The sequence below is a fragment of the Microtus oregoni genome, unplaced genomic scaffold, assembly GCF_018167655.1.
Source record: "Microtus oregoni isolate MIOR12 unplaced genomic scaffold, Mior012 000014F_ref0000157, whole genome shotgun sequence".
NCBI classification, from domain to species: domain Eukaryota; kingdom Metazoa; phylum Chordata; class Mammalia; order Rodentia; family Cricetidae; genus Microtus; species Microtus oregoni.
In genome coordinates this window covers 3,834,289-3,861,740 of record NW_024543073.1, presented here as the reverse complement: position 1 = coordinate 3,861,740, position 27,452 = coordinate 3,834,289, and the positions used below count along the sequence as shown (strand labels likewise).

Sequence of the window (27,452 nt, the reverse complement as noted above, 5' to 3'; positions counted from 1 at the left end):
TCTGGCCATTGTAAGGTGTTTATTTACTTTTCAACCTTGCCTAAAATTGTTTTCTCATATTGGAATTCGGAGAAAGGAGAAAATGTTCCTGTCAGAGAGGCTCACAAATCAATGCATTGCTCATTTGAAAGTACAGCCAAAGAGTACCTGGTAAGCCTTTAGGAACATGAACACTATAATGAAATAGCTTGTATCCCCCTTAAAGGCAACATTCACCAAGTCACCTACTTGTAATTGTCAAGCCCCCAGCATCAGAATGGGTATTTAGGGCGTTTGAGAGCGGAGTTTGTGTTCCAGATTTTCGCCACTTTAAAGTTTTGGTCTTGCTACGTAAGTCTTGGGGTCTTGATCACATTGCAGTACATTGCTTTCTAACGCTACCTTTCTTTACAGAGCCCTGGCTTGGGGCACGCCATGTGGATTTTAGGGACTCAGCATGAGTTTGACTTCCTTACCAAAATACTTTACGCAGACTGTAGTGTTTATTTGCGTCGGTTTGGGAAAAACTGGGAAGCAGGGAGTCAATATTCTCCGAAAGCTTCTTTGAGTCTACAATCTAGCCACGCCCTCCCCGCTACTCAACCCCACCCCGGCTTCCCTCAGAATCCACAGCGCCCAAGCGCGTGACCTCAGAACATAACAGGAGGCAGGAGAGCCTGAGAAGAAAGTCACCAGGTACGTCAGTCACACCATCTTTTCCTCGCGTGGCCTGTGATGCTGTAAATCTCCTCAGGAGATCGCTTCTACTGTCTTCCTAGGTTCTTCAGGAGAAGAGGACGCAGCCTAACAGAGAAGCACGCACCTGCTCAGCGACCCCGCCTCCGAAGCAAGAGGGCGGGGTTGTGCGGGAGGCTCGCTGCTGCTGCAGAGCCCTCTGGGAGTTGTAGTTCTGGATAGCGGCGCTTTGACAGAGGCCCCGGGCTGTGTGAGCCTAGGACTCCATCCCCCGCCAGCCCCCGCGGCTTAAGTCGTTGCCTCTTCCTGTTTAGGGGACAAGTCGCCCGACGGCCGACAGCTGCGAGGTCTGTGAAGGGATCTTCGCCTCCCGATCGGGTTTTCCAAGGTAGAGGGATTGGCCTGCTGAGGTACGGCACGTTCTCGCTCCTGACAAACTCACCCTGGGACAGTCTGAGAGGGAACCCAGGCGAGGCGGGAAGGGTTGAGCTTGCGGTCAACCGGCTGTCCCTACGGAGGGGTCTTTGGGATGCGGGGAGAGCCAAGCCCTGGGTCAGAGTGACTGTCCCAGAGAGGTTCGTGTCCCTCGAGTGGGTCGAGTGCGGGGAGTCCGCGGGGCTGAGGAAGTCTGAGTCTGCCCGAGTCTCTAGAAAAAGGCAGGGAGGGTGACAGCAGATCAGCACCCGAAGCCGGGATGAGAGGACTGTTGGGATAAGAACAGAAGTGTCCTGTGAGAAAGAGCTAGAGAGAGAGGAATCGAGAGCGGAAGCCTCCTGGTGTCTCGGAATACAGCCACTGGTGTTCCTACCACACCGGTGGTATGGGTATTGCTCACTTGTGTTTGTACACGTTCTGGAGATCCATCCCAGGGCTTGGTAGGTGCAGTGAGATCACTGTTCTGCCAAGCCATTTCCCCAGCCCGTGAACGAGTGCCCTGATAGTGGATGGCATGGTGTGTTGGCTGTCTTGCAATACTGGAGCTGTGGGGCAGCTAGGCTAATGCCTACTCCTCGCCTTACAAATCAGGAAACAGATCCACCGAGTTGGTAACTCCGCTTATCGTCAATCAGTTATTAGCCAGCTTGTCCAAAACCTAACTGTGGTGATCCTTTGGCAGCGCCGTATGTATTGCTAAGTAGATCCGAGTGCCTTTTTCCTTTTCGGTGCCTTCAGATATGACAAAGAACTGGCATGCAGAACAGTAGGCAAAACGATTTTGTTTGTTCATTATTTATTTTGGGTTTTGTTGTTTGTTTTCAACAAAACTTTTCAGTAAGTCATATGACCCTTGTGAATTAAATTTATATGCCTTAGAAACAACTGCTGCCAGATAGACTTGGGGTACACCTGTAATCCCCGGACTCAGGAGAGTGAGGCAGGTGGAGGGATGGTCTCCGGTTAGATACGTAAATAGGCTTTCTCAACCCCGAAAGCCAGAGGTGGAGAGATGACTGGTCCCTAAAGTGCTGATCTTGTGAGCATGAAGACCTGAGTTCTATCTCCAACACCTTTGTAAAACACCAAAACCAGGCACTCTGCCGCAGTAGAGTTCCCAACACTGGGAAGGTAGGAACAGCAGGATCCCCAGGGGCCTTGCTGGCCAACTAGTCCAGTGAGAGACCCTGTCTCAAAAAGTAAGGTAGAGGGAAGATACCTAACTTCAACTGCTGGCCTCTGCATGCGTGTGTGCACACACATGAACATGTGCATACACATACGCTGCACAGACAAGAACAGTCAGCGACTTCCACCTTAACAAAGATGTCACATAATCTAATGCTAAGGAAATAAATTTACCTTGCATTCCCAGTTTTGCCTGCCAAAGCATTGAGAACAATCAGCTTTAAATTTCCTCTCAAAATCGTCAGTAGTGTGTACGTATTGTACACATAAAAATATCCTATTGTGGCTTTATAATACCCTAAGTATTCAACAAGGGTAAACTTTGGAGGACACTACTGCCAACTAATCCCTTGAACTTCAGGACATGGCTCTCTTTATCCAGAACTTAGGAGGAGCTAGTGTTGCTGGTGTGGGAGGAGAGGTTCTTTGGTGCCATAATGTTGCTTTGGGGATTTTTAAAGTGCAGTGTGTCCAGCACTGCCAGGTTTTAACATCCTTCGAAGAACTACTTCATCAGAATAGAAAAAGGTTCTACCAGGGACCTCAGAACTGTAGACTTACGGCTATTAGCTAAAATTATTCATAAGGAAGGAATTTAGGTGAGTGTGTCAGTAGACTCTATAGGAGATTTATAGGGAAAACAGGTGGGCATACAGTAACAGCTTCTACGAGGCCTTTGTAAAATGATGTGATTCCCTTGCTTTATGCTATAGAGGTAGATGAACTCTGACCAAATTTTCCTTGCTAATGACTATATTCTCTCTTATAAAATGTTACTAGAGTCTAGCCATGCACTCCCATTTCCATTTTCTCTATCACACTAAAAGGCGGGGTTGAGTAATTGCAGACATGCAATGGCTGAATAAGCTTAGACAATTTCTTTCTGCCCCTTTTCAGAAAAAAAGAAAGTCACTCTATGGCCTAGTAAACTGAACGTAGAGTATCTGAAATTTTATAACATATATCCATGTATTAGATAATAACTAATATCAACCTCTGAGAAAGAACATACACTCCTTGAATGCTTATGTCCAAAGTAATATTTATCTTACCACAACCCAGACTTTCCGAAAATTGATGTCAGCATCTTAGCATAGATACTACAGATTTGCTTATGGATAGTTATAAGGAGGGTGTTAGAACATCTAGGTCCTGCAGATTGGAAGCAGAGAACACTGAAGGTAAGCAGTCCCAGTCTCTTGTCCATGATGCTACCACCAAGCCCAGCAAGGCCAGCTCCTGCTGCCTGAGGTTGGAGTCAGCTTGAATTATAGTCACACATTAATCAGCCATAGTCTCCTTTCTAGTAACTCTGTGACTTTTACCATACTAAGTCACATATGCAGGTCATAGATTAACTTAAAGCCCCATCCCCTTAAGACGCCGGTAGGAGCAGGAATTTAGTAGCCAGGGCTTTATTGAAAGCCATTCTTACAATTTAGTTTGTTGCAATTAAATGCAAGAAGAGGTAAAAGGGCAACAGTGCCTTGGGTGTGTTCTCAGGGTGGTGGTGGGAGGGGGCTTGGTGGGAGCCAGGTGGAGCCTGCCAAGACCAACTCCGTTGGTTTTTTTCCAGACCCTGTCCCTCCTCTTATCTGGTCAGCTTGGCTATCTCATACCCAGCTGCAAGCCCTTTCATTTCTTATCTCTAGTGTTCCCAACCTCTGCCATTTTAATCATGACATTCATTTTAACTTATTTGTTTTTACCTCAATATCACACAAATTAGGTAAGCTGTCGCTTTCCTTTCAGGACTCATCTTGGTCTTTTCATGTCATTCTCACGAAACACCTGGCATGAGTGATTTATAAGCAGCAGATTTAGAGCTGACTTTTCCGAAGACTCAGGAGTCTGAGGTCAGGGTACAGTTAGTTTGAGTGTTTGGTAAGGGCCTGAGCTCTGCTTCCAGGTGGCTCTTTCTCGCTATGTTCCCACATAGTAAAAGAGACAGAAAGGCAAAGTGGGACTTCTGGCTCAACCCCTTCGGCCCTTTTATAAGGTACTAATCATATCTCCTAAAGGCTCTCAGTACTGTAACCCTGAGTCATCTCTCCAGCCTTGGTAATTACTTCCCACATAAACCTTGGAGGTAAAAATGGCAGTACCCCATACTAAAACTAGTTTTAAACAACCAGGAACTCTTATTGACTTAGCTTTGGGTTAAGAGTCTTGACTTCGGCCGGGCATGGTGGTGCACACCTTTGATCCCAACACTCGGGAGGCAGAGGCAGGTGGATCTCAGTGAGTTTGAGGCCAGCCTGGTCTACAAATTTGAGTTCCAGGACATCTAGGGCTGTTACACAGAGATACCCTGTCTAGAAACGCCCCCCACGCCCAAGAGAGAGTTTTGAATTTTGAATTTAGAGTTTGTTTTAAAGCCCAGAGATTAAGATACTAGAACTAGATGTCTATCTACATCACCTTGCCGGTTTAATGCCCACCAATTCTATCATTGTTAAGCCTGCAGCAAAGAGTTACTGTATGAGTGGTTAGCATTTTTGTCATCAATAGACTGCTCTGCGTTCTAACTCCCAGTTAAGAACACTTACTCCCTTTTCAACCTACTTCATCAAATAGAGTATTATAGCTTTACTCGTTGTTAAAAACCATTAAATTGCTTATGGAGCAGTGTTTCAGGGGAAGTTGAAGTTCAAACTAATTGATTAAGACAACTGGAAACCACCAAGTTCTATACTTATTTTTCTAAACGTTATTAAATATTTGATAAAAGGCAGTAAGAACTTTGGACTTCTTGTTTATGAATTTCTTTTTTTTATTTAAATCAACTTTTGGGCTTCTTTGTGGTGAATCGCCAGTTTTACTACGCCACAACATTGCGGCATTGCTTGAAATAAATATTCATATGTGGGTCAGCTAGAACCTCTCAGTTCCTGAGTGGCCGTCATGACTTCCTTAGTGTCACCCACTTCTTGGTAAGGCTGACCGATGGAAAAGAATCTTTCTCAAGATTCCGTCTCCCCACCTTAGTAGTGTTCAGTCCCTAGTTAGAATATCTCCAGGAATGACAAGGACCCACTCTTTCTGAACTCGGACACAGTCTTAGTTTAGTTTATGAATCAGTGCTGCAGAGTTGGCTTACAGATAGGAAAGGATAGCCACCTACCTCTTCCACTTTTAAGCAGGTTTGGTGTTACTCTCATTTGGCTGTTGTCCTTTCTCCTGCTGTAATGATCCTGGAAGAACTGGTGGTGACTAGGAAATAGCCTTGAGACCAAGCAGGAGGGGCGGGGGAGCTTGCATCAGGAAAGATTTGTCTAAACTAGTTACCTTAAAGAAAATAAACCCCTTGTGTTTAATATCTAATGATGGACACATAGAAAGGTAATTTCGTCATCTCAGTCCTATCTATGGTTTAAGGTGAAATCTGTTCTGGCTGCTGTTGGTCTCTTATGCACAATCTAGGTGATGAAGACCTGCTTGTTCAGATGGCTCTTGGGTCTTTCAGAGCACTTAAGCTCCTCTTAAGTGTCACAGTGTAGAGGAGATGGCATCGGGCATCGCACTGATCTGATCTCAGTCCCTGCTGGGGCTTTATTAACTAAGTGATCTAGGACAAGTTTCTTCTCTGAACTTCATTTTCTTTTTCTATTTTCCCTTATTCCTTCCTTCTCTTCTTTCCCCTTCTTTCCTTCTAATGTGAAAGTAATTGGTTTTTCCCGAAATTCAGCAGTTTAAACAGCATCATACAAAACAGAAGACAGTGGGAAGCATTCATTTAAATATAGCAATAGCTCCATCTCCAATCCCATAGCCACTCCATCCTCACCCCCTCTTTATTCCATCTCCACCCCTCTACCCCATCTCCACCCCCCTCTACTCCATCTCCCATTCCATTTCTACCCCATCTCCCACCCCCCTCTCTACCCCATTTCCCACCCCCTCTACTCCATCTCCCACCCCTCTACTCCATCTCCCACCCCCTCTACCCCATCTCCCACCCCCTCTACCCCATCTCCCACCCCGGTTCTACCGACAGATACATCCTTTCCTTTTCTCTGAGGTTCCTCCAAAATGGCATGCAGCTGTCCTCTCGAGAAATGAATTCTTTTCCTTTAGTACTATTTTGTTTGCGATTGTTCAATAATTCTATGAAGATCAACCTTTTATTTCTTTTTCCACTTTAGAACTTATGCTCTTTATACCAAATGACAACAAATTACATTGCACAGATCAATAGTGGATAGCATGATTCTAAATGCTTATACATACGAATTAATATATTTCATAGAAACACTTTTATGGGTTTGAGATTTTTTTTCAAATAAATTTTCCCAAAGTTACTCTTTTTTTCTCTTGACCCTTCACCTCATGCCATTTTTCTGATGAGAGGCTGCTGTTTTCCATGAAATCATCTTTCCAATTTCTAAAACACTTTTTTTTTAACTGAAAGAATTTCATGATTGTGTAGGCTATAGCAGAATCCTAAAAGTAACTAGCCTTCAATATGTTTATAGCTTTCACAAGCTTTTAATTCCATTCTGCTTCACCAATTAATTACAAATGTTTCTCTTCTGGGTATTGTATATGGAATGGTTTTTACTCATTACCTCAAGAAGCCATTTTAAAAATTGGTCATATTTGCACTTTGGAATATTAGGAAACAATGGAATATGAGTCCTCACCGTATAAGTAGGTTAGTGTCAGTTGTGACATAAAGGAAATAGCGCTGGGTACCAGCATGTCTGCTTTCATTCTTCTCTGTGGCTTTGCTCGCTAACTGATAAAGACAATTTTTTTTCTGTCTTCAACTTCTTTCTGTTTCTTCCATCTTTCCGTAATCTCACTCTCATTTTAGCAAGGCCAACTGACATCCAAGAATCTCCCTAAATTTCTCCTCTTTCTAAGTAGAATTCAATTCTTAGTTAAACTAATCTCTGAGTGTTAAAAAGACTCATTTTCTCTGAATTCAGACATGTCTTCAGTTTAGAAACTAAACAGAGTGGGAACTGGGTTTCTCGACTGTGCTGCAGAAAAGAATTTCAGAAAGAGTCAGTATGACGAAGATTTCAATCTATCAGGAAGAGATTTTAAACCTAGATTTAAGCATGGGTGTTATTAGAAGATAGCATAGGGAAAAGACAGTATGCCCAATATGTGAGCTTCCCTGGGAGGTGAAGGTTAAGCTCTGTGTGTGTGTGTGTGTGTGTGTGTGTGTGTGTGTGTGTGTTTTCTCTCCTTCTCTTTGGTACATAAGATCATAGAGTGATCCATGAGGTGCACTGGATGGGAATCACAGGCTGACAGGAAAAACTATAGGTCGTAACAGTTGTATAAGGGAAATAAAGGCATTCTGTAAATGAAGTTTATATGCTTGTTTGTGAAATTCCCTGAAAAAGTACAGGTTTACACCTGGAAAGGAGTAAGGCCATATTCAAGTATACTTTGGCCTTAAGCATGGTTCATTGCTATTCTCATTTGAAATATCTCTATTAAAATAATATTATCTTTATGTAGGCAATCCCTATGGTAAATTTTGTTCATTTTGCTGCAAGCTTTGACTTTTAGCAGGTGAGTTTAACTGGACTCCGGGACTCCTTCACTTCTCACATCTTCTTAACCTTTTGTCTGTCTTGCCTTAGAATCTAAGGGTTTTTTGGTGGTGGTGGTGGTGGTGGTTGGTTGGTTGGCTTTAAACTTAAGGCCAGCAAGTGAACTGACTTATTTTATTACATAAAGGAAGTAGTTGAGCCCAGTTTGATCATGCTGGGTGCAGCTTAGCAAATTTGAGACCAACAGGACTACAGAGTGAAACACTCCTCAAAATAAATAAATAAATAAATGAAAGAACAAACTTCAATTTTTTGCATTTCAACTCTTTTAAAAAATTAATGTTATCAGAGATGCTACCATAGTAATGGGATCCCAGTAACAATTACCTTTAAATAATGTGTACTTTACAGCAGTGGTTCTCCAAACAGTGTTTATATTAAAGCACTGGTTCTCCAAACAGTGTTTATATTAAAGCACTGGTTCTCCAAACAGTGTTTACATTAAAGCAGTGGTTCTCCAAACACTGTGTACTTTACATTAAAGGACCAGTTCTCCAAACAGTGTGTACTTTACATTAAAGCACTGGTTCTCCAAACAGTGTTTATATTAAAGCACTGGTTCTCCAAACAGTGTTTACATTAAAGCACTGGTTCTCCAAACACTGTGTACTTTACATTAAAGGACCAGTTCTCCAAACAGTGTGTACTTTACATTAAAGCACTGGTTCTCCAAACAGTGTTTATATTAAAGCACTGGTTCTCCAAACAGTGTTTACATTAAAGCACTGGTTCTCCAAACACTGTGTACTTTACATTAAAGGACCAGTTCTCCAAACAGTGTGTACTTTACATTAAAGCACTGGTTCTCAACCAGTGAGTTGCGACCTCTCTAGTGATCACATATCAGAGATTTACATTACAATCTGTAAAAGTAACAAAATGATCGTTATGAAGTAGCAATGAAATAATTTTCTAGTTGAGGGTCAACACAACAGGAAGAACTATATTCCAGGGTCACAGCTTTAGGAAGGTTGAGAATGTTCTTTTGCTTCACATTTGAAAGTGTACAGTGTGGTGTATGAATCTGTTCAAAGGACCAATCGATAAAGCTTTTTAACCAGGGATAAATCTTGTTTTGTTTTTGCACATTCATGGTTATTGAAGCACTGTTCTCAATAGCCAGGCGCTAACTTGGATTACATCTTTCACTGATCTCTTGCTCAGCTGGTTTGGAACTAGGGCCCCGGACTAGTATAGACTTGTGCTAAAACTGAAATAATGAACTGCACATTGGCATTGGGTTTGCATGTTACTGGGTTAGCACTTAAGAGATTTAGGGAGTATTCTCTCAGATTTATAAATTGTATTTTTAAATTTATTGATGGTAGGAAATGGGGCTTAATTTTCTATTTTTCTTAGCTCCTCTTTACATTGTAGGTTCTCAGGAAGCACTTGTTGAATGACTGACTGTGTTTGGGGTTTACGTAAACATGGTTTAAGTAAAAGTAAAATGCTGCAGTCAGTTCCCCAAGTGCTGCAGTGGGCAGCAGGTCATGAGACCATCCTGCAGGTCTCCACTGCTGGGGGGGGGGGGGAAGGGAGGCAGTGGGCAGCGGGTCCTGAGAGCAGCCAGTCCCAGGCAGGGACGGTGCAGTTCCCCAAGTGACTGCTGTGGGCCTTGAGGGACAGCGAGTCCCACGAGAAGAGACAGACGGATAGGCACACCACGAGACAATGCCACAGGTCTCCAAAGATGGCTGGTCCCAGGCAGGGAGCTACTGGGCAGGCGAGAGACAAGAGACATGGATAGGCACACCACACAGAGTGAGGTTGGATGTTTATTTAGTGAGTTATGGAGGAGAAAGGGGAGTAGCATGTGGAAGTGAAATATTTATTTTGGAATGGTATTATTTTTGCTCCTCTCTTTTTCCTCGTTTTGTGGGGATGGGGATCAAGCCCAGGGCCTCTCACATCCTGGTCAAGCACTCTGCCGCTGAGCCACTCTTGGCTTTCCCTTCCAGTCTCTGAGATGTTTCTCTGGCAAAATACTGTTTTATGTATTTCTCTAGCATGTGTTTGTCTTTAGTAGTATTAACGAGGACTTGGCTGACTTACATATTGGACAGAAAAGCAGAACCAAAGAGGGAAGTGAAAGGGGAACAAACAAACAGAAAAAAATGCACATATGTGGGGAATAGAACAAGTTACTAGCATCTGTGTCACACAGTCAATGGCCTGTTGGTGGCAATTGCCCAAATGTTTATTATTAATGAAACTTTTATTTAAAAGGGAGACGTTCAAAAGGTGACTTTTTTAAAAAAAGAAAAGAAAAAAATATTTTTATTTGTTTATTGAGAAGCATATCAATAAAACTGAACATTTCTCAAGACAGAGTTAAAATGTATGCAGCACGATTTTTAGTCCTTAGGTAGGTGGATGTTACTGTTACCATATCATGGGAGGGAAATAGTGGCACAGAGGTTAAATGGATAGTGCTAAATCACACAGGTGAATGGGAGATCCTGGATTTCCTTTCCTTCCATAAATATTACAGTTAGAAAATCAGGATACGTTTGGCCAGGGTGTGGCTCAGGGGCAGAGCACTCATCCACCACCTGTGATAGCCTGTACTCACCACTAGAGAGAAAGAGGGGGCAGGGGTGAAAGGTGAGGGAGGGAGCAGGAAAAGAATGAATGAGGAAAGCTGATGGAAGAGTCCATTAAACAAATCAGGAACACAGTACTTGCTTAGTGTCCACAATAACAGGAAACAGGAGAAGGTGAAAGATAAAGCAAAGACGACTTGACAAAGATCAGGAAAGACGCCCAGCTCCGTGGGGAAGAGTATCAGCTCTGGTTTGAACTACCTCAGCTCTGACATTCCGTGATTGTTCTTGTGCCTTTTATCTTTCGGTGTAGAATGACAATACTAACAGTAACTACAGGGCAAAGAAAAAATATGACAATTATTTTTACAGCTCACAATTTTATTTTATGTAGTTCTTTGCATTTTATAGTGAAATAGTCATACAGAAAACTGCATTAAACACACACACACACACACACACACGAAGAGAGAGAGAGAGACAGAGAGAGAGAGAGAGAGAGAGAGAGAGAGAGAGTTGTAGAGCAAATATCCCTGTAACTGGAATTAGATTGAAGAAGTTGAACACTGCCATTACAAGATGTCCTGTCTTTCCTGTATAACCTCTTCTTGCTCCTCTAGTGTGTACTCTCGGCATCAGAAGGGATACTATCTTGCCTAGATAATTTCTTGGTAGGGAGTTGTCTCGTGCATTGTTAGATGTTTGGCAGTCTCACCAATCTCTGCCCCTTATGTGCAGTACACACATCCTCCCCAAAGTCATTCCAATTAATTAGGTGATGTCAAATCTTTTTTATATTGTTTTGTTCTACATCTCTTTATATGCTCTTTGTGATAGAACAGACGGTAGGACAGGGTAGTAGCAGGGAGCTCCACTCAGCTTTTGTATTTCTTTTTCTATTTTCATTAAATATTGTTTGGGGAACCTGATTGAAGAAAGAGATGTAGCTGAAGTTCTTTAAGATCTTTTCTGATCTGGAAGTTACCTTAGATTCTATATGCTACTCCTATTGAAATACAGACTTCAATTTTAGATCATTTTAATTGTACAGGACATGATTTTTCAATGAAAATAGAATAAGCAAAACAAAACATTTGAGCAAATGAGTTATTCTAGAGTATAACATTTGGTTTATGTTATATTTTATATGACACATAATATATATTTTAATGCCTTGAGATTTCGGCAATTCTAATATAATAAAAATTTGCATCCAATAGATGAGGAAGACAGTATAGACTCTATTCTTATTCTTCCCAAAGTTCTGTTTTCAACCATTTCTGTTAAACATGGGTACCCAGGGATGAGAGTAAAATAAATTTTAAGCATTTTAAAGTAAAATTTCATATATACCAGTAATAATAAAAAGAAAACAGTTGTAACTTTTTAAGAATTGGTAATGGTCTGATTCTGGATATCTTTGAATAATGGATTAGATGCTGAGAATAAGAAAAAGCAGTCACTGATGGTTCCAAGAATTTTGACCAGAGCGATTAGAAGGACAAGATCCTACTAGTTGAAGTTAGGAAAGCAGTGTATATATGGGTTTTTGAGGAAGAAAATCAAGTTTGGAACATGCTAAATTTGAGTTATGGTTATATCCAGGTAACAGTGAGTAGCCAGTTGGATGTACAAGTGTGAGTTCAGGAGAGATGGTTGGTTATTAGTATTCCTGTAGAAGCTGTCGTGCTTAAACCTACCGAGCTTTCTAGAGCTGAAGTGTTTTACTTCATACCACCTAATATGATAGCCACTAGCCACGGTGTAGAGAAAGCTTGACTTCCTTGTAAGAGAGTAAAACCCACTTACTTCTTGTACTTGAGCTCAAATTCTGATAAAACAGCTATTTCAATGTTTCTTTTCTTTACTGTCAACTTATCAGACTCAACTCCCTGTTTTTTTAAACTTTTCAAATAATTTATAAAGTATTCTTTTCCAGTGTTGGGTCCAAATAACTGAATCTGCCATATTCCTAGAAATGAACTAAAGCTGAAAGCTAAGAAATTTCAAGTTACTAATATTTCTGATAATTATGTCAATCATAAATCTCATTTAAGTCATGATAGCTTTATACCTATATTTTCAGGCTTGCTTAAGAGTTGGAGACCAATCTAGGTAACAGAGCACCATCTTCAAAAATGATTCCTTCAGCAGATTCCCACACTTTCCTATGTCTTTTGCATGCAAATATATTAAAAATAGTAAAATGTTTTTAAGATTAAACTGAATTACCCTTTTCTGGTTTATACAGGAGTAACTTCCTCAGTGCCTAGAACCTGCGACAAATGGCAGATGCAGATAGTGACTCTAGGCATCTTATCTCTGAGGTAGATGATGAAGTAAATCCTGGACCTATGAATATCCAGTTTGATTCATCGGACCTGAGATCTAAAAGGTAAGACTTTGATGCATCTGTTTCCTAATTAGAGCTACTAACAATCAAGACTAATAAATTACAGCCAAAAAGTTGACGAGAACTGATAATGAAATACGCTTTTTCTTTCAGACTTATACTCTGACATATGTGTATATGATGATATGAATACTGTTTCCTCATTTCCATAGTCTTGTGTTTTGGAATTCAGCAGGTCTGTTTTATCAAGTAAGATGCATATGTGTAGTTGACTCAACTATGTGTTGATTACCCACTTCATGCAAAGTGATCAGATGCTAGAGATAGAAAAGGAATAGTCTTCACCTTCATTGATTTTAAATACCTGCAATAATTTAAAATAATTTTAGATTAAATAGTCTTTCAACTTATAACTGGAAACGTCAAAAGAATCTTCTGAAAAAAAAATGTAACAGTAAGTGAGCTCGGTCACTGAGTAAAAAGATGCTGCAGTAAGATGCTTGCTGTGCAGGCTGAGGACCTGAGATTGCATCCTAGCAACCACATAAGCTAGACGTAAGCCTATCCACACCTTTAAATGCAAGGATGTAGGGGTTAGAGGCAGGAGGATCGCTAGGACTTGCTGGCTGCCAGCCTAATCAAAAACGTGAGTTCCAGATTAATAAAAAGACAAGTGCCCTCTAGCCTCAGTACATGTGCGTAGTTGCAGGCACATATACCAAAGTGGTTACCTACAAAATAGGCAAAAGTAAGACCAAAAGTGATGGCACACACCTATCATCCAGCACTCAAGAGGCAGAGGCAGGAGGATTGTGAGATTAAGGCCAGCATGGGCTACCCAGTGATACCTTGTCTGTTTAAAAACAAACAAACAAAAACCCAAGGAACTAGCAAGATGGATAGCAGGAAAAGGCATTTGCCACTAAGCTTGACTACTTGAGTTAAATCCCCGGGATTCACATGGTAGAGGGAGAGAACTTACCCAGGGCTAGTTGTCCTCTGACCTCCAAATAAGCACAATAGCACTTGAGGGCACTCACTCACTCACTCACTCACTGAATGAATGAATGAATAAATAAATAAATAAATAAATAAATATCAAATGGAAGGTAAAAATAAATAGCCTGCCAGTGAGAATATTAGCTAGAAAAAAATATAAAACACACTCAAAGTAGTTTTAATAGGAATATGCAAAATCTGTGAGAAAAACTAAAATGTTTCTGAAATATGTAAAATAGGATTTTGAGTATTTCATCAAATCTGAGGTGTTATTATCAATTGCATTTAAAATATACAAAGCTGGGCATAGTAGCACATGCCTTTAATCCCAGCACGTGGGAATCGGAGGCAAACAGATCTCTGTGAGTTCAAGGCCAGCCTGGTCTACAGAGTGAGTTTCAGGACAACCGTGGCTACACAGTGAGATCCTATCTTGAATAGATTAGATAGATAGACAGACAGATACATACATACACACACACACATACATACATACATACATACATACAGTGTACATACAAATATACAAAGAGAAGCTGGAGAGAGAACTCAGTGGTTAAGAGTATTGACTATTCATCCAGAGAACATAGATTTGATCTCCAGGACCCACATGGTGGCTCACAACATCTGCAATTCCAGTCCAAGGAGATCTGATGCCCTCTCTGACCTCCTTCAACACTAGGCATTAACACAGTGCACAGACATTCTGGCAGACAAAGCACCCATACACATAAGAAGATCATTTAAAAAAGCTTAACACACCCAAACACAATGGGTCTCTGTGTAGTATATATGTAAAAAGCTGGACTTGGAATTTTGCTTTATATTTACTGAAAGAACTCTTGGCCATATTTGTTATTTTCTCATTTATTTCTTATATAATTATAAAGTTGATAATATAGACAAAGTACATTGGTTAAGATATTACTGAAATTTAGAAAACCTGATTCTTCTGGGTTCCTTTTTGATTCAGAGTAGTCAGACAGGTTTTGTGTCCCATTCCTACCCCACCCCTTGCCAACCAACATGCAGAATTGTCCTTTTCGCCTGAGGACAGTTGGTGGTTGTGATGATGCAGCATTCTCTGATTTTCTCATTTGCTGATGAGGATGCTGGCAGGTTTCCACACTTGCAGTGCTGCGGTCCTCCCAGCAGGGGTCATGGGAGGTCTTCTCACACAGGACTCCCTCTTCCCCCAGCGCCTTCAGTAGTTTGACTGCAATGGCCAGGGGTGACAGCTATTTGTCAGCACACCCCCAGAACTCACTACCACGCTACCACTGGGCCAGCAGTGATTGAGACACGTTAAAGATTATCTTCTCTTAGAAATGTTGAAGTGTGGGCTGGAGAGATGGCTCAGCGGTTAAGAGCATTGCCTGCTCTTCCAAAGGTCCTGAGTTCAATTCCCAGCAACCACATGGTGGCTCACAACCTGTAATGAGATCTGGTGCCCTCTTCTGGCCTGCAGGCATACACGTAGAAAGAATATTGTATACATAATAAATAAATATTTAAAAAAAAAGAAATGTTGAAGTGTATATGCTAAAAAGATAGATAGCAATAAAATATGACTTTCAAAAGTCATATTCTACTCCAGGTAAAAATAATAAAGATTATGCTTTTTAAATTTTAATCCAGGGGAGAGGCTCTGTTGGTAAAGTGTTTGTCACCCAAACATGAGCAGTTGAATTTGGACCCCCAGCACCCATGTAAAATTCAAGAACTGTGGTGTGTGCCTATAATCACTGCACTGGGAGGCAGAGACAGATGGCGTTGGGTAATCATCAGTGAGCTTGCTTAGCCAAATTGATGAGCTCCAGGGTCAGTGAGAGACCATCTGAGAAAAAAAAAAGTGGAAGCAGTAGAGGCCTGATGTTGACCTCTGGCTTTGCATACATGTGTTCACTATTTGTGGTCACATGTACACGCATGCACACACATGAGCATGCACACACACATACACACAAATGTGCACACGCCCACACAGACATGCATCCACAAGCAAACAAACTTTAATCCACAGATTTAGTGTGATCCTGCTCCCAAATGCCCCAGCCAACTGTGAAGTTGCTGTGTATCAGCAATCCTACGACCACACACGCTGATTCACAGGGTCAAGTGATGTATGTGCAGCGCTGTGTAAGCTGCAGAGACTGAAAGCAACAAAATGTCTTCTCTCCCAGAACTGGAAAACTAAATTATATCATATTCATACAATGGAATATTTTTCATCTAATACAAAGGAGGTGGCTTTATGATATATCCAAATGGAACAACTCGTCAACTTACTTTGTTAAAAGAAAAAAAATGCAGAGCAAAATGTATAGTATGCCACCGTTTATGTAAAAATTAATCACTGCCTTATAGATAACACAGTATGTAGAAATGAAGTCTGGGGGAAGAAGTAGATGAGAAACTGAGCAGCTGAGGTAAGACAGATTGGTAAACAGTGTTAGCAGGAGCCCGAGACCTATTTCGTTTCCACTCTCATTCCCCATTGGGGGCAGTCATCTCCAGCCTGGAGATGTGTCTTGATTGTGATGATATTGTTACCGTTTCCAGGAACTTGACTTTTCAGCCTTCCAATAGCTAAAGATGGTACTGTGAAGTTTATCACACAAGCAGTTTATCTCTGTCATTAGTAGTGGCATTAGAAGAAACAGAAGTTGAGATTGTGAGTCTCACTTGTCTATTCCAATATCAGTGAGTATAAGCACTAATAAATGCTGACTGAATTCTTAGAGCTCTCTTGAAACTTCTAAGTTCTGTGATAAACAGTTGACCACTATGACAATTGACATAGGTCATTAAAGTGCATCCATGACAATAAGTTGGCAGTTCAGGTGTTTGAAAATTTCATCTCACAGGGTAGATTAAATGGAAATACCTTTTCTATAATGAAATTTGTCAAAGAAGGAATCCACTATTTTCAATCCTGGCATGACTGGTAAGCATGTATGAAGGAAGGCAGCCACTTGTAAGAACTTAGCAGTCATTGCTTTTACTTGTGAATTAATCAACAATTAAATTAAATAGAATCAAATTAATCAAACAATTAAACAGAATCAAATTTTCTGTTTGAGAATGCAGAAACTACTACTTGATGAGGAAAAAATGTGTGCTATGATGTTTCTGATGAGATATGGATCCTCCCGCTCTCACATGTAAATAAAGCCCAGACACACTGTGTCTTCCCGTGGAAGATCCCACTTCTACAGCTGTTACCAAGCTTCAATCCTTTGAGTCACCCTACTCTGCTATCTGTGTGCCATGTGTATAGTATAATTGATGTCTCTTAACAAGCCTTTTCAAATCAGGGTTCATTTAGTCTTATCTCATAGTTGTAAAATGAGGACTTTAAAATGTCTATACGTCTCTAATTTACATTGCCACATATCCCGGCTAGTTAGCACTCCTGACTGTAGTGCCAAGAATCAATCACCTTTCCTTTGGAAAACCGTGTGGCTTTGCGACGACGGTGTTATTCTCCTCTCTCCCACTAGGTGGCAATCAAACCTTGTATTAGTTCAGATATAATTTAACTGCTATGGACTGAAGGATTGCATGCTTGTCATTTTGGTGAACTAGAGTCTAAATCAGGTAGAGGAGGGGTTTTGACATTATAAGATACATGTCATAAGCATGTTGGTCATTTAGGGAACTTTTATAAAAAGGCAAGGCTCCTTTTTCTTTAGCATGCATCCTTCCTATACCTTTTTTTAAAGCCTGTTTTGGGGTAGAATGAGCAGTACAAATGTAAATGGAAGGGCAGAAAGGTCTAGAAGTCTGTTTGGAATTAGCAGGCTTTTCTCAGACTCCAGGTTACTGTTGGAGCTGGTATTCAGGATTGCTTCCTATTTTTCCCACTGCTCTGTGTCTGTGCCCTGGGGAAGTTGAACATTCCAGACAGCCTACAAAGTTATGAAATGGTTGATTTAAAAATATTTTCCAGTGCTGGGAATTGAACACAAGGTCTTGTATATGCTTGGCAAACACTCTGCTATGAGTTGGTTTGGTTTTTAGCTGTCCCTTCTCTTTGAATCTTTCTGTTTTCTCTTCCCCTTTTCCCAGAGTTCAGGGCTTCCCTGTCGTTCTTTGTAGGTCCAGGGATCCCTAAGGCAGGAGCTCACTCAGGCTTTAACCCCTAGGCAGGCTTTGTGCACGCACTTTTCTCCTCCACCTTATCTACCAGTACACACTGTTTATTCTTGTAGGGCTCTGTTGCCCACCGGTATTAGAATAGAAAATAATCTGATCTATTGGAGATATAATCTATTATTTACATGGCTGTTTTCAGTGAATTTTAACTCCGAAAATTCTCAAGATACCAAATCCTAGCCTAAGGGTTCAAGCTTTTGCTAATTGGTAGCATCAGTAGTGCTCTGATTAGGGCCTCGGGTAGGAGTGGCTCATTCAAACACAGAGCATCCTCGTGCCCTTCGAGCACGTAAGGTACATCGTGGTGCCTTGCTTTTTAGAGTATCTACCAGTCTGTGTGTTTGTGGACCAGCCTCTTGACTTCACCTGCCACTAATGCCATCATTATAGATCAGTCTATGTTGATAGATGGATATTTGTGGCCCTAGGAGAGAGGAAGACAAAAGCAGTTTCCTAAGGCAAAGTAAAAAGTTTAGATGTTGGCAGTGACTGGAAGTGAGTACCTGATGTTTGATGATTTTATACTTTGGAATTATTAGGCAACAAAAATGAACAAAATTTAGAGAGTGGTAGACAGTGTTCTTAGCATACCCAAGGTCCTATATTTGATTTTAAACTCCCTAAAAAGAAGGGGGCAGATAAAAAGAGTATTTTTCCAAGGAGGGTTAGTTTGCTGTATTACTATAAATTATATGAAGAGCTTGCCATCAGCCAGTTTTTTTAAATAGATGGAGGGGACCTTGATTATCACTGGTAACGTTGTGCTGTGGTGAGCTAACAAATTGTATTAATACCTTCGTCAAGCCCATCTCTCCTTCCTGTTTTTCCTCTACTTCTTTCCATTCTACCTTTCTCTCCCTTCTTGGCGCAGTTACTTCTGTACTTTTTCGCCTTCTCTTGTTACTTCTTTCCCTAAAAGAACTGTAGTTTTTGCCAAATGCTTAAAGAAAGCCATCTTGGTCTTAGTGTCAGATGTACCTTAACTTTATATGTGACTGCTACTTTGTTAGATTATGATTTATTTCTAGTCTCATTGGAATCCTTCTATCCTCTCAAATTCTTGTTTCAATGTCTTCCCCGCTTCTTTCTCTCCTAGATATATTTTTTAAAATTATCCCCTTCAGAATATGCCTGCCTGAGTTGTATTTCTTTATATCTGTCAGTTCTGGTTTTGTTTTTTTCTCCTCTTTCTGCCTCTCTTGTTGACATTACTAAGAGAAACCAGAAGATCACGGGGACTTTGGGGGTTTAATTGATACTCTGCTCAAGTCAAAGATGTTTTTTGAGCAGAAAGGAAATGAAGAGCTGCAGTACAGCCTTTGTCCTATTAACTGCTCAGTATTAACTCCAGGGTAAAGTCAGAAGGGATTTGCTGAAGTGTTCAATAGTCCCACAAAAGCCGCGAAGCCGGTAGTGATAGCAAGAGATTGCTTTAAACAAATTGAAAGCCAAATGCTAATGATACACCTAAAATGGGTCTGGGAACTTGGGTCTAGCTTAGTCAGTGAAGTTCCTGCCTTACGAGCATGAGAACCCAAGTTTGATCCCCAGAAACCACACAGTGTGGTTGGTGTGGTGGTGCATACTTGTAATCCCACCACTGGGGAGGTAGAGACCACTGGGGAGGTAGAGATCTCTGGGGCACGCTGGCCAAGTGAGAGGCCCTGTTTTTAAAAGCAAGGTTGGGCCATTAAGATGGCTCAGCAAGTAAGGTGCTCACTGCCAAGCTGGACAATGGATATGAGTGCCATCCTAGAACCTATGTGGTAGGAGACAGCTGACCCCTGGGAGTTGTAAGTTGTGCACACAGACACACACACAGACATGCACACACTCAAGCATTTGCAAGATCCTCATTTTCTCGTTTGTGTTTCACTTTAGCGTTGTTTATCTTGACACGTTGTCAGTGTGCCCATTAAGGTTCTTTTTCTCTTACCGCATAGCTGACCTCTTGTTCTTCAACACTGGGGTTTTGTTTCCTAATACCAGTCTCTATTTCTGATGACCATGCTGTGCTGGTCATTTACCGCCACTTCCCATGCAGAACAGCTTATGCTCTTTTCTTAAATCCCGACTCACTCATTAAAGGGAAAGGGCATTGGACAGCTGGGTCCTCTACATGTGAAAAAGATCTTTTATTGTCACATGCTTCCATTTTATTTCCCTTTCCTATGTTAAAATAGTACAGAGCTATAAAAGTGAACAGACTTTAGCCACACACAAGAGTGTGGATGATTCTCACACACATAAGAAATAATGTTATCAAAAGAAGCTAGACAGATGCCCCGCGTGGTGGTACAAGCCTGTAATCCCAGGTCTTGGGAGCTAAGAGGCAAGAGGATTGTGAGTTCCAGACCAGCCTAGGCTACAGGAAATCCTGTCTTAAGTCATCAAATGAAGAAAAAACTAGACAAAAAATTATACTATGTCTGATTATTATTCTTATGTAAAGTGCAAAAGGAAGTAACACCAAAATTCCGATGTCCGTGCATGCTTCTCTGACATGCAAAACGTCAGCAGTGCTCATTTCCTTCATCCCTTTAGTTCTGCAGTGTTTGCATCGCCCAGAGTCTCGGTGTGCTAGGCAGATGCCGTCCTGCCGATAATTCCCCAGCACACCAGCCGCTAGTGCTTCAATAATGCTTACATTATCTGCAACATAATACTCTTCTCATGAGAACAAAATAAAAAATACAACATTCTTATGATTTAGATCCAAACAAGATCCAGAATTAAAATGATAAGGTGGCTCTCTTAAAATGTGCTTCTATAGGGTGGTACACATTTTCTTCCTTCCTCCTCGCCGTTTTCCTCCTGCCTATTTTTTTCTCCTAATTAGGAAAAGTTTGGGAGGAAGATCATAGGGTTTCTAGTTTCCCTGGAAACGTGAGGAAATACAGCCCCATCATACAGAAACAAGCATTGCTAGAACTGTCCTCTGAGCTGCTTCCTCTATGATGCGTTTAGATGAAATCCCAAGTATATACCAGTTCATTTGATCCTTGCTGAGAGTAGCATGGCTTCCATCAGTTGTTCTCTAGTTCTCTCTCTCTCTCTCTCTCTGAGAGTAGCATGGCTTCCATCAGTTGTTCTCTAGTTCTCTCTCTCTCTCTCTCTCTCTCTCTCTGTCGTTCTCTTTCTTTCTTTCTTTCTTCTATTCTCCTCTCTCATCATCATTTTACTTTCTTCTTCCTCACTTCCCCTTTCTCCAATTCTTCCTTTTGCCAGCAAATTTTAAGTTCCTACTGTGTGCTAGATGCCCTGTGCTTCCCTCTAGCAAACACTTTGAGAACATGAAGATAAAACAGCTAAAAGTATTTTTTTAAATATGTGTGTGTTTTCAAAACTATTTTCCACCAGAAAAACACTGATTAAACCCATTCTGAGCCAACATTCCCAAGAACTCTGTGGACTCATAACCCTCTGAATGCACACGCTGGTGCCCTTGCACCCCTAAAGTCTGGGATCTTGGGGTGGGAGCCACGCTATCTCTCCTACGTGCGGCTATGAGAGTTGAATCTGACCGAGGCCCAGGGACGTGTGATTATAAACATCCCCAAAGAGAAGGCCTGTGGAAATGTTCCCTGACGTAAATCTGATAATGGCGTGACCATACGTGCTTAGGGCAAGGGCTAGGTGATTATATTTCCGGCTCTGTGAGTGTACAGCCTTACCTTTGTCGTTGCAGGGTGGAAGGTAGCACAGACAGACACTCCATAATTGCAAGAGCCTTGTCGTGTTTTAATCCAGTTTTAATCCAGTTTATGGAAACAGGCAATGGACCTAATTTTTTTTTTTCTCCTGAACTACAAACAGCATCCCCTGATAATTCATTCTGCTGCCGCCCATGAGGGGAAAAAAAAACCTACTCACCTTAATTTCGTGCCACACCCTTAATTATTTCTAGTAAAAAACATTTTGGGACTGGAGATATAGTTCATTTGTAGAATCCTTGCCTCAAATACCCAGAGTCCTAGTTCAATGCCCAGTACCACACACACACGCGCGCACACACAACACACACACGCATACGCACACACACACACACCCACCACACACGCACACACACACACACGCGCACACACGCACACACGCGCACACACACACCACACACACACGCACGCACGCACACACACGCACACACACACGCACACACCACGCACGCACACACACGCACACACACATGCACACACCACACACACATGCACACACACACACGCACATACACACACACACCACACACACGCACACACACACCATTCTAATTAATACTGCTCTTTTTATCAATCTCTAGCTGCTCCCTAAAGTTCAAACCGTGGAAGCAAACCTAGAATTTGTTTGTTTTTTGTTTTTTTTTTTTTTTTTGAGTCAGGGATTCTCAGTGTAACAGTCCTGGCTGTCCTGGAACTCATTTTGTAGACTAGGCTGGCCTCAAACTCAAAGATCCACCTGCCTCTGCTTCTAAAGTGCTGAGATTGAAGGTGTGTGCCATCACTGCCCAGCTAGAATTTTTTTAAAAGAGATAATTTTTTATTTTATGAGTGTCTTTGGCTACATATGCGTCTGTATAGCCACATCCATGTCTCGTGCCCATAGAAACCAGAAGAGGTGGTCAGATCCTCTGGAACTAAAGTTACAGATGGTTGTGAGCTGCCATGTGGGTCCTGGGAATTGAACACATGTCCTCTGGAAGAGCCTGTGCTCTTAACAGATAAACCACTTCTCCAGCCCCAAACCTAGAATCTTTTAACAAGGTAGTGTACATGTTTTCACTGTTTGTCTCAGCAGTTAAGAGCACTTACTGCTCCTGCAGAGGACCCAAGTTCAGTTCCCAGTACTCACATGGTGGCTCACAGCCATCCATAACTCCAGTTCCAGGGGACCCAGCACTGTCCTGGACTCCACAAGTACCAGACACATGCGTGATGCACATGCATACATACAGGCAAAACAATAATGGCTTTAAAAATATTTTGACTTATAAACCATAGGGACAGAAACTGGGGCAAAAATTGATAGGTGAAGTGCCAGGTTTAAAAAAAAAATTAGCTAAACATATACAGCACAAATTGTCCTTAAGTCCCTGAAAGCTGGTAGATCACATGCCAAGTGTGTGTGAGATGCTGAGTTCTACCTTAGTACTGAAAAAATATTTTTGAAATCACATAAAAAAGAAATCTCTGCCAGGCGGTGGTGGCTCATGCCTTTAATCCTAGTACTTGGGAGGCAGAGGCAGGCGAATCTCTGTCAATTCAGGGCCAGCCTCGTCTACAAGAGCAAGTTCCAGGATAGGCTCCAAAGCTACACAGAGAAACCCTGTCTTAGGGGAAAAAAAGAAAGAAAAGAAAAGAAAAAAATTCACAGTAGAAATTATATCTAAATATCTTAAACTATTATTTAATATGTTTGGATATTAAATTGTTCACAACTTTAGTAATACTAACAGTTGTGTGTGTGCATGAGAACACATGCCATACTGTGTACGTGGAGGTAGAGGGCAGATGTGGGTGACGCTTCTCTCTTCCCACTGTGATGTAGGTCCTAAGGATTGAACCGGGTTATTAGGGCTTGCATAGCAAGCACTGTACCTGGCTGAGCCATTCCACTTGCCCCTGTTGGCCATTCTAATCGACTCAAATAGCGCTCTGATAAGCGGTTTCTATGTAATTTCTTTTTTTAAATTTTTTCTATGTAATTTCTACGTCATATTTTGACCTCAGAGAGTCTCAGAGTACAGTTATCAAAATAAGGCGTCTATACACAATGTAGGTTCTTAATACCACAAGGCAAAGTCACCTTCTCGATTCTACTCCTCCTACCAGGCATGTGAAACTCCCTATTTCAGTATACCTTCGTTAACATCACTGTTTTCTCTTTCCTAAACTGTACCTTGCATTTTGCTTAGACAACTTTGCTGTATATAAAAGTTCATTGGTAGCCACTCGACAAGAAGAGTTTCACCGTGGACCTTAGCTTTCACCAGTCTCCTATTCTGGGACTGGTCTGCAGGATAAGGTCCACACACATACAGTGACCTCTGAGCATGCTACAGTAATATTTCACTTCTGAGTTGAAGAGACAGACAGCCATCAGCGCCTCAATGGCCAGTTGGTGTAGAGTGTTGCTAGTGGTTGTCTAAGTTCATGGACTTTCTTGAGAATTATGATTTGTGTATGTGTTCTGTGCATGTACAGGTGTTTGCATGTGTGCAGATAGGCCAGAGGTCTAGATAAAGTGTCTTCCTCTGCCACCCTCCACCTTAGTTTTTTGAAACGGTGTCTCTGACTGAACCTGAAGCTCATCAGTTAGGTCTGACTGGCTGGCCAGTGATTTTCAGGATCTGCCTGTGCTTGAGCACTGCAGTTACAGGCTTATGCCGCCATGCACAGCTCTGTACATGGTGCTGGAAGCAAGCTCAGGCCCTCGTGCTGTGGCAGCAAGCACTTTACCTGTTAAGCCAGTTCTCCTCTCTGGGAATCATGATGATTTCTAAAGCTTAATGTGCAGAAGAAATGTCCCTTTAAGTTATCAGTCTGTTTTGTACTTCCATCACACTACGGAATTTGTAAATATATTTATTTTCTAATGGCTCTGGAGGCCGGAAGGTCCGAGACCAAGGCTTAAGCCTGAGGTCTAGTAAGGGTCTTCTTGTGTCTCACATGGCCCAAGAGTCAGACAGCAAGTGAACTAAATGCTGGTCAGAGAATCTGTTAGAACGACCTTGAGACCATTAGTGAGACAGGTGCCCATGGTTTAATTCTTCTTACAGGCACTACCTCTTAATATGTTTGCACTGGCAATACCTGCATTCTGAAGGGTAAAATTAAGGGAGCCAGGGCAGGAGAAGTGGCCCAGAGTTCTTGTTGTTCTTATAGAAGAACCAGGTTCAATTTTCAGCACCCACCAGCAGCTCACTGATGCCCTCTTCTGGCCTCCAAGTGCACCGGGCACCTATATGGTGCACAGACATACATATGGGCAAAATACCCATATGCACAAAATAAATAAATCTTTGAAAAATAAATTAAGGGAATGATTAAGAGGCTCATTTTCTTCAGTGATCTTTTGTTTTTCGAGACAGGGTTTCTCTGTGTAACAGCTCTGGCCATCCTGGAACTCGCTTTGTAGGCCAGGCTAGCCTCTAACTCATAAAGATCCACCCGCCTCTCTTCCCAAATGCTGACTAAAGGCATGTGCCGCCACCACCCAGCTTCAGTGAACTTTTTAAAGAGTGTTCATTCAGGGTTCTGGTTTTTAGTTTCCAAATGATTATACTAAAATGACAAAAACAAGCTAGGTACAGTGGCATTTATCTGAATTAGGAATTCAAGACCACTTTGGGCAGCATTTTTTAATAGATTAAAAGCAAGATATTTATATAGAATAAATATATATACATTCCTCACCTCCTTTTAATATATTCAAAATTTCTAAGGAAAAAAATTTTCGGTCAGTGCTTAAATTTAGTTAAATTTTGGTTAAAATGGTAGCCACTAGCCTATCATGTTTCTTATTCCCCACTCCCTCCTCCCCCCGTTGTGGAGTAGTTAGGTTATAAAACTGGAAATTTCACATTTTGAGAAATTTTTGGTTGATTTGTGTAAAAGAGAGAATAAAAATTCACATGACTCTGCTAGCTGAAGCCTACTTTATTTATAATTAAAACAAGTACTTTGTTTCAAAATACTACGTTGATATCCTCATAATTATTGCACTTAGTATATTGAGACTGTTTTGATTTACTTTGGCATTCTTTTATACTGGAGGAGAAACTGGTTGACATTTCCCACATTCCTCATCTCCTTTGGGAGAGTGTCACTCCCCACGTCCTATGTGATTCGCTTTCTTGAAATAGAAGCTGAGGCGTAGTGGTGGCATCAGTGTTGATATCAACCTAGATAAAAGTGAAGACACACATCATTGGTGCTTACTTTCAGTGCACCTGCCATCTGAACTTGGTTGTGACATTTCTAGTGTTTATATGACTCTCTTGCCCTTCATCCATGATGATACTGAGAAAGTAAAAACTGAATCCTTGCATTTCTGCTGTAGATCATTTTGTAGTATGAAAGAGAATATATATATATATATATATATATATATATATATCTGCCTTTAACACGGTAGAATTAAAACAACAATCTATAACATTTTTGAGAGCCAAAATTAGAAATGTGAATTGCATCAAAATCATTTTGAAATTCATTCTTAGTAGAATCTGTATTTAATTAGGATAAAATGGGCCAGAGAATTAATTTTCCACTCAGGTTCTTCACCATATGGTTTTGATGAAGATGTTTACTTGCAGCTAAGTTAACAGTTTAGAATCTAAAGGGAATTTATAGCCTTCAACCGAATGTTTTTGGCATGTGCATTTTCTAAACCTGCTCCCTCATACCGTTCTTATCAGTTAAAAAGTGGCACTAAGGGGAGATTATGGTAGTTAAGAACACTAGCTGCTCTTCCAGAGGACACAGTTTCAGTTCCCAGCACCGCATGCTCTCCCACAACTGTCCAAAATTCCAGTCCCAGGGGAACCAACACCCTTTGCTGGTCTCTGGGGGCACCAGGCACTTCTTTGGTACACAGACATGCATACAGGCAACCCCCTCATACGTATAAAATAAATACATAACTTAAGAAAAATAACACCAACAATTTTAAAAATTGGACTGAGTGCAAATGTGCATATGCACACATTCATTTGCAAATTACATATATTTACCTACTTGTAATTTATTTTATATACCCTATACACTAATATGAATGAATGAAATTTATGCCCTGGCAGTGCTGACGCATGCATAGGCAACCCGTACATGATGGTTCTGTTGAACTTGTCCATATTGGTTTTCATGGTCTAAGAATGACTGACAAGGTCCCTTCCTCAAGAGGGCACCATATTACAGATGGTTGTGAGCCACCATGCGGTTGCTGGGAATTGAACTCAGGACCTTTGGAAGAGCAGGCAGTGCTCTTAACCACTGAGCTATTTGTTTTTGTTTTTTTTTTTTTGTTTTTTTTTTTTGTTTTTTTTTTTTTTTGAGACAGGGTTTCTCTTTGTAACAGCTCTGACTTCCTGAAACTCATGCTGTAGACCAGGCTGGCTTCGAACTCACAGAGATCCACCTGCCTGTACCTCCCAAGGGCTGGGATTAAAGGCATGCACCACCACCACCCAACTAAGAAACTTTTAATTATAAAAAATAAGCAATGTTGATAAAAATTAAGTTGTATATACTAACATAACAGTAAAAGTTCAATTTAAAATAATAAATAATCAGCCTTTAATATGCTTTTTAAAGTAACACTTTAATCATTTAGGCTGATTTCAAATTCATTTCAGTGTCATCTAGTAACTAGTAATTATGTGATATTGTCGAAATCTGCTGGTAACTTTTTTTTTTACATTTAGTACTTGCAAACTGTTAGTATATTCTGGTACTCATATAATTTTTGTTATCCTTGTTTAGTCTTTTGAGGCAGGTTTCTGTCTGCAGCACCAGCTGGCCTGGAACTCATTATATA

The 27,452-nt window shown here is 41.1% G+C and overlaps 1 protein-coding gene across 1 annotated transcript in view; it reads left to right on the top strand.

Moving 5' to 3' along the window:
• Window positions 1-1,017: 1,017 nt before the first annotated feature.
• Window positions 1,018-27,452, top strand: part of Slc38a9 (solute carrier family 38 member 9) — a 78,905-nt gene continuing 52,470 nt past the window's right edge. Inside the window, exons 1-2 of the mRNA XM_041663432.1 lie at window positions 1,018-1,085; window positions 12,666-12,809. Coding sequence (XP_041519366.1) covers window positions 12,700-12,809 — 110 coding nt within the window. The 5' untranslated portion in view covers window positions 1,018-1,085; window positions 12,666-12,699. The remainder of the gene's footprint in view (window positions 1,086-12,665; window positions 12,810-27,452) is intronic.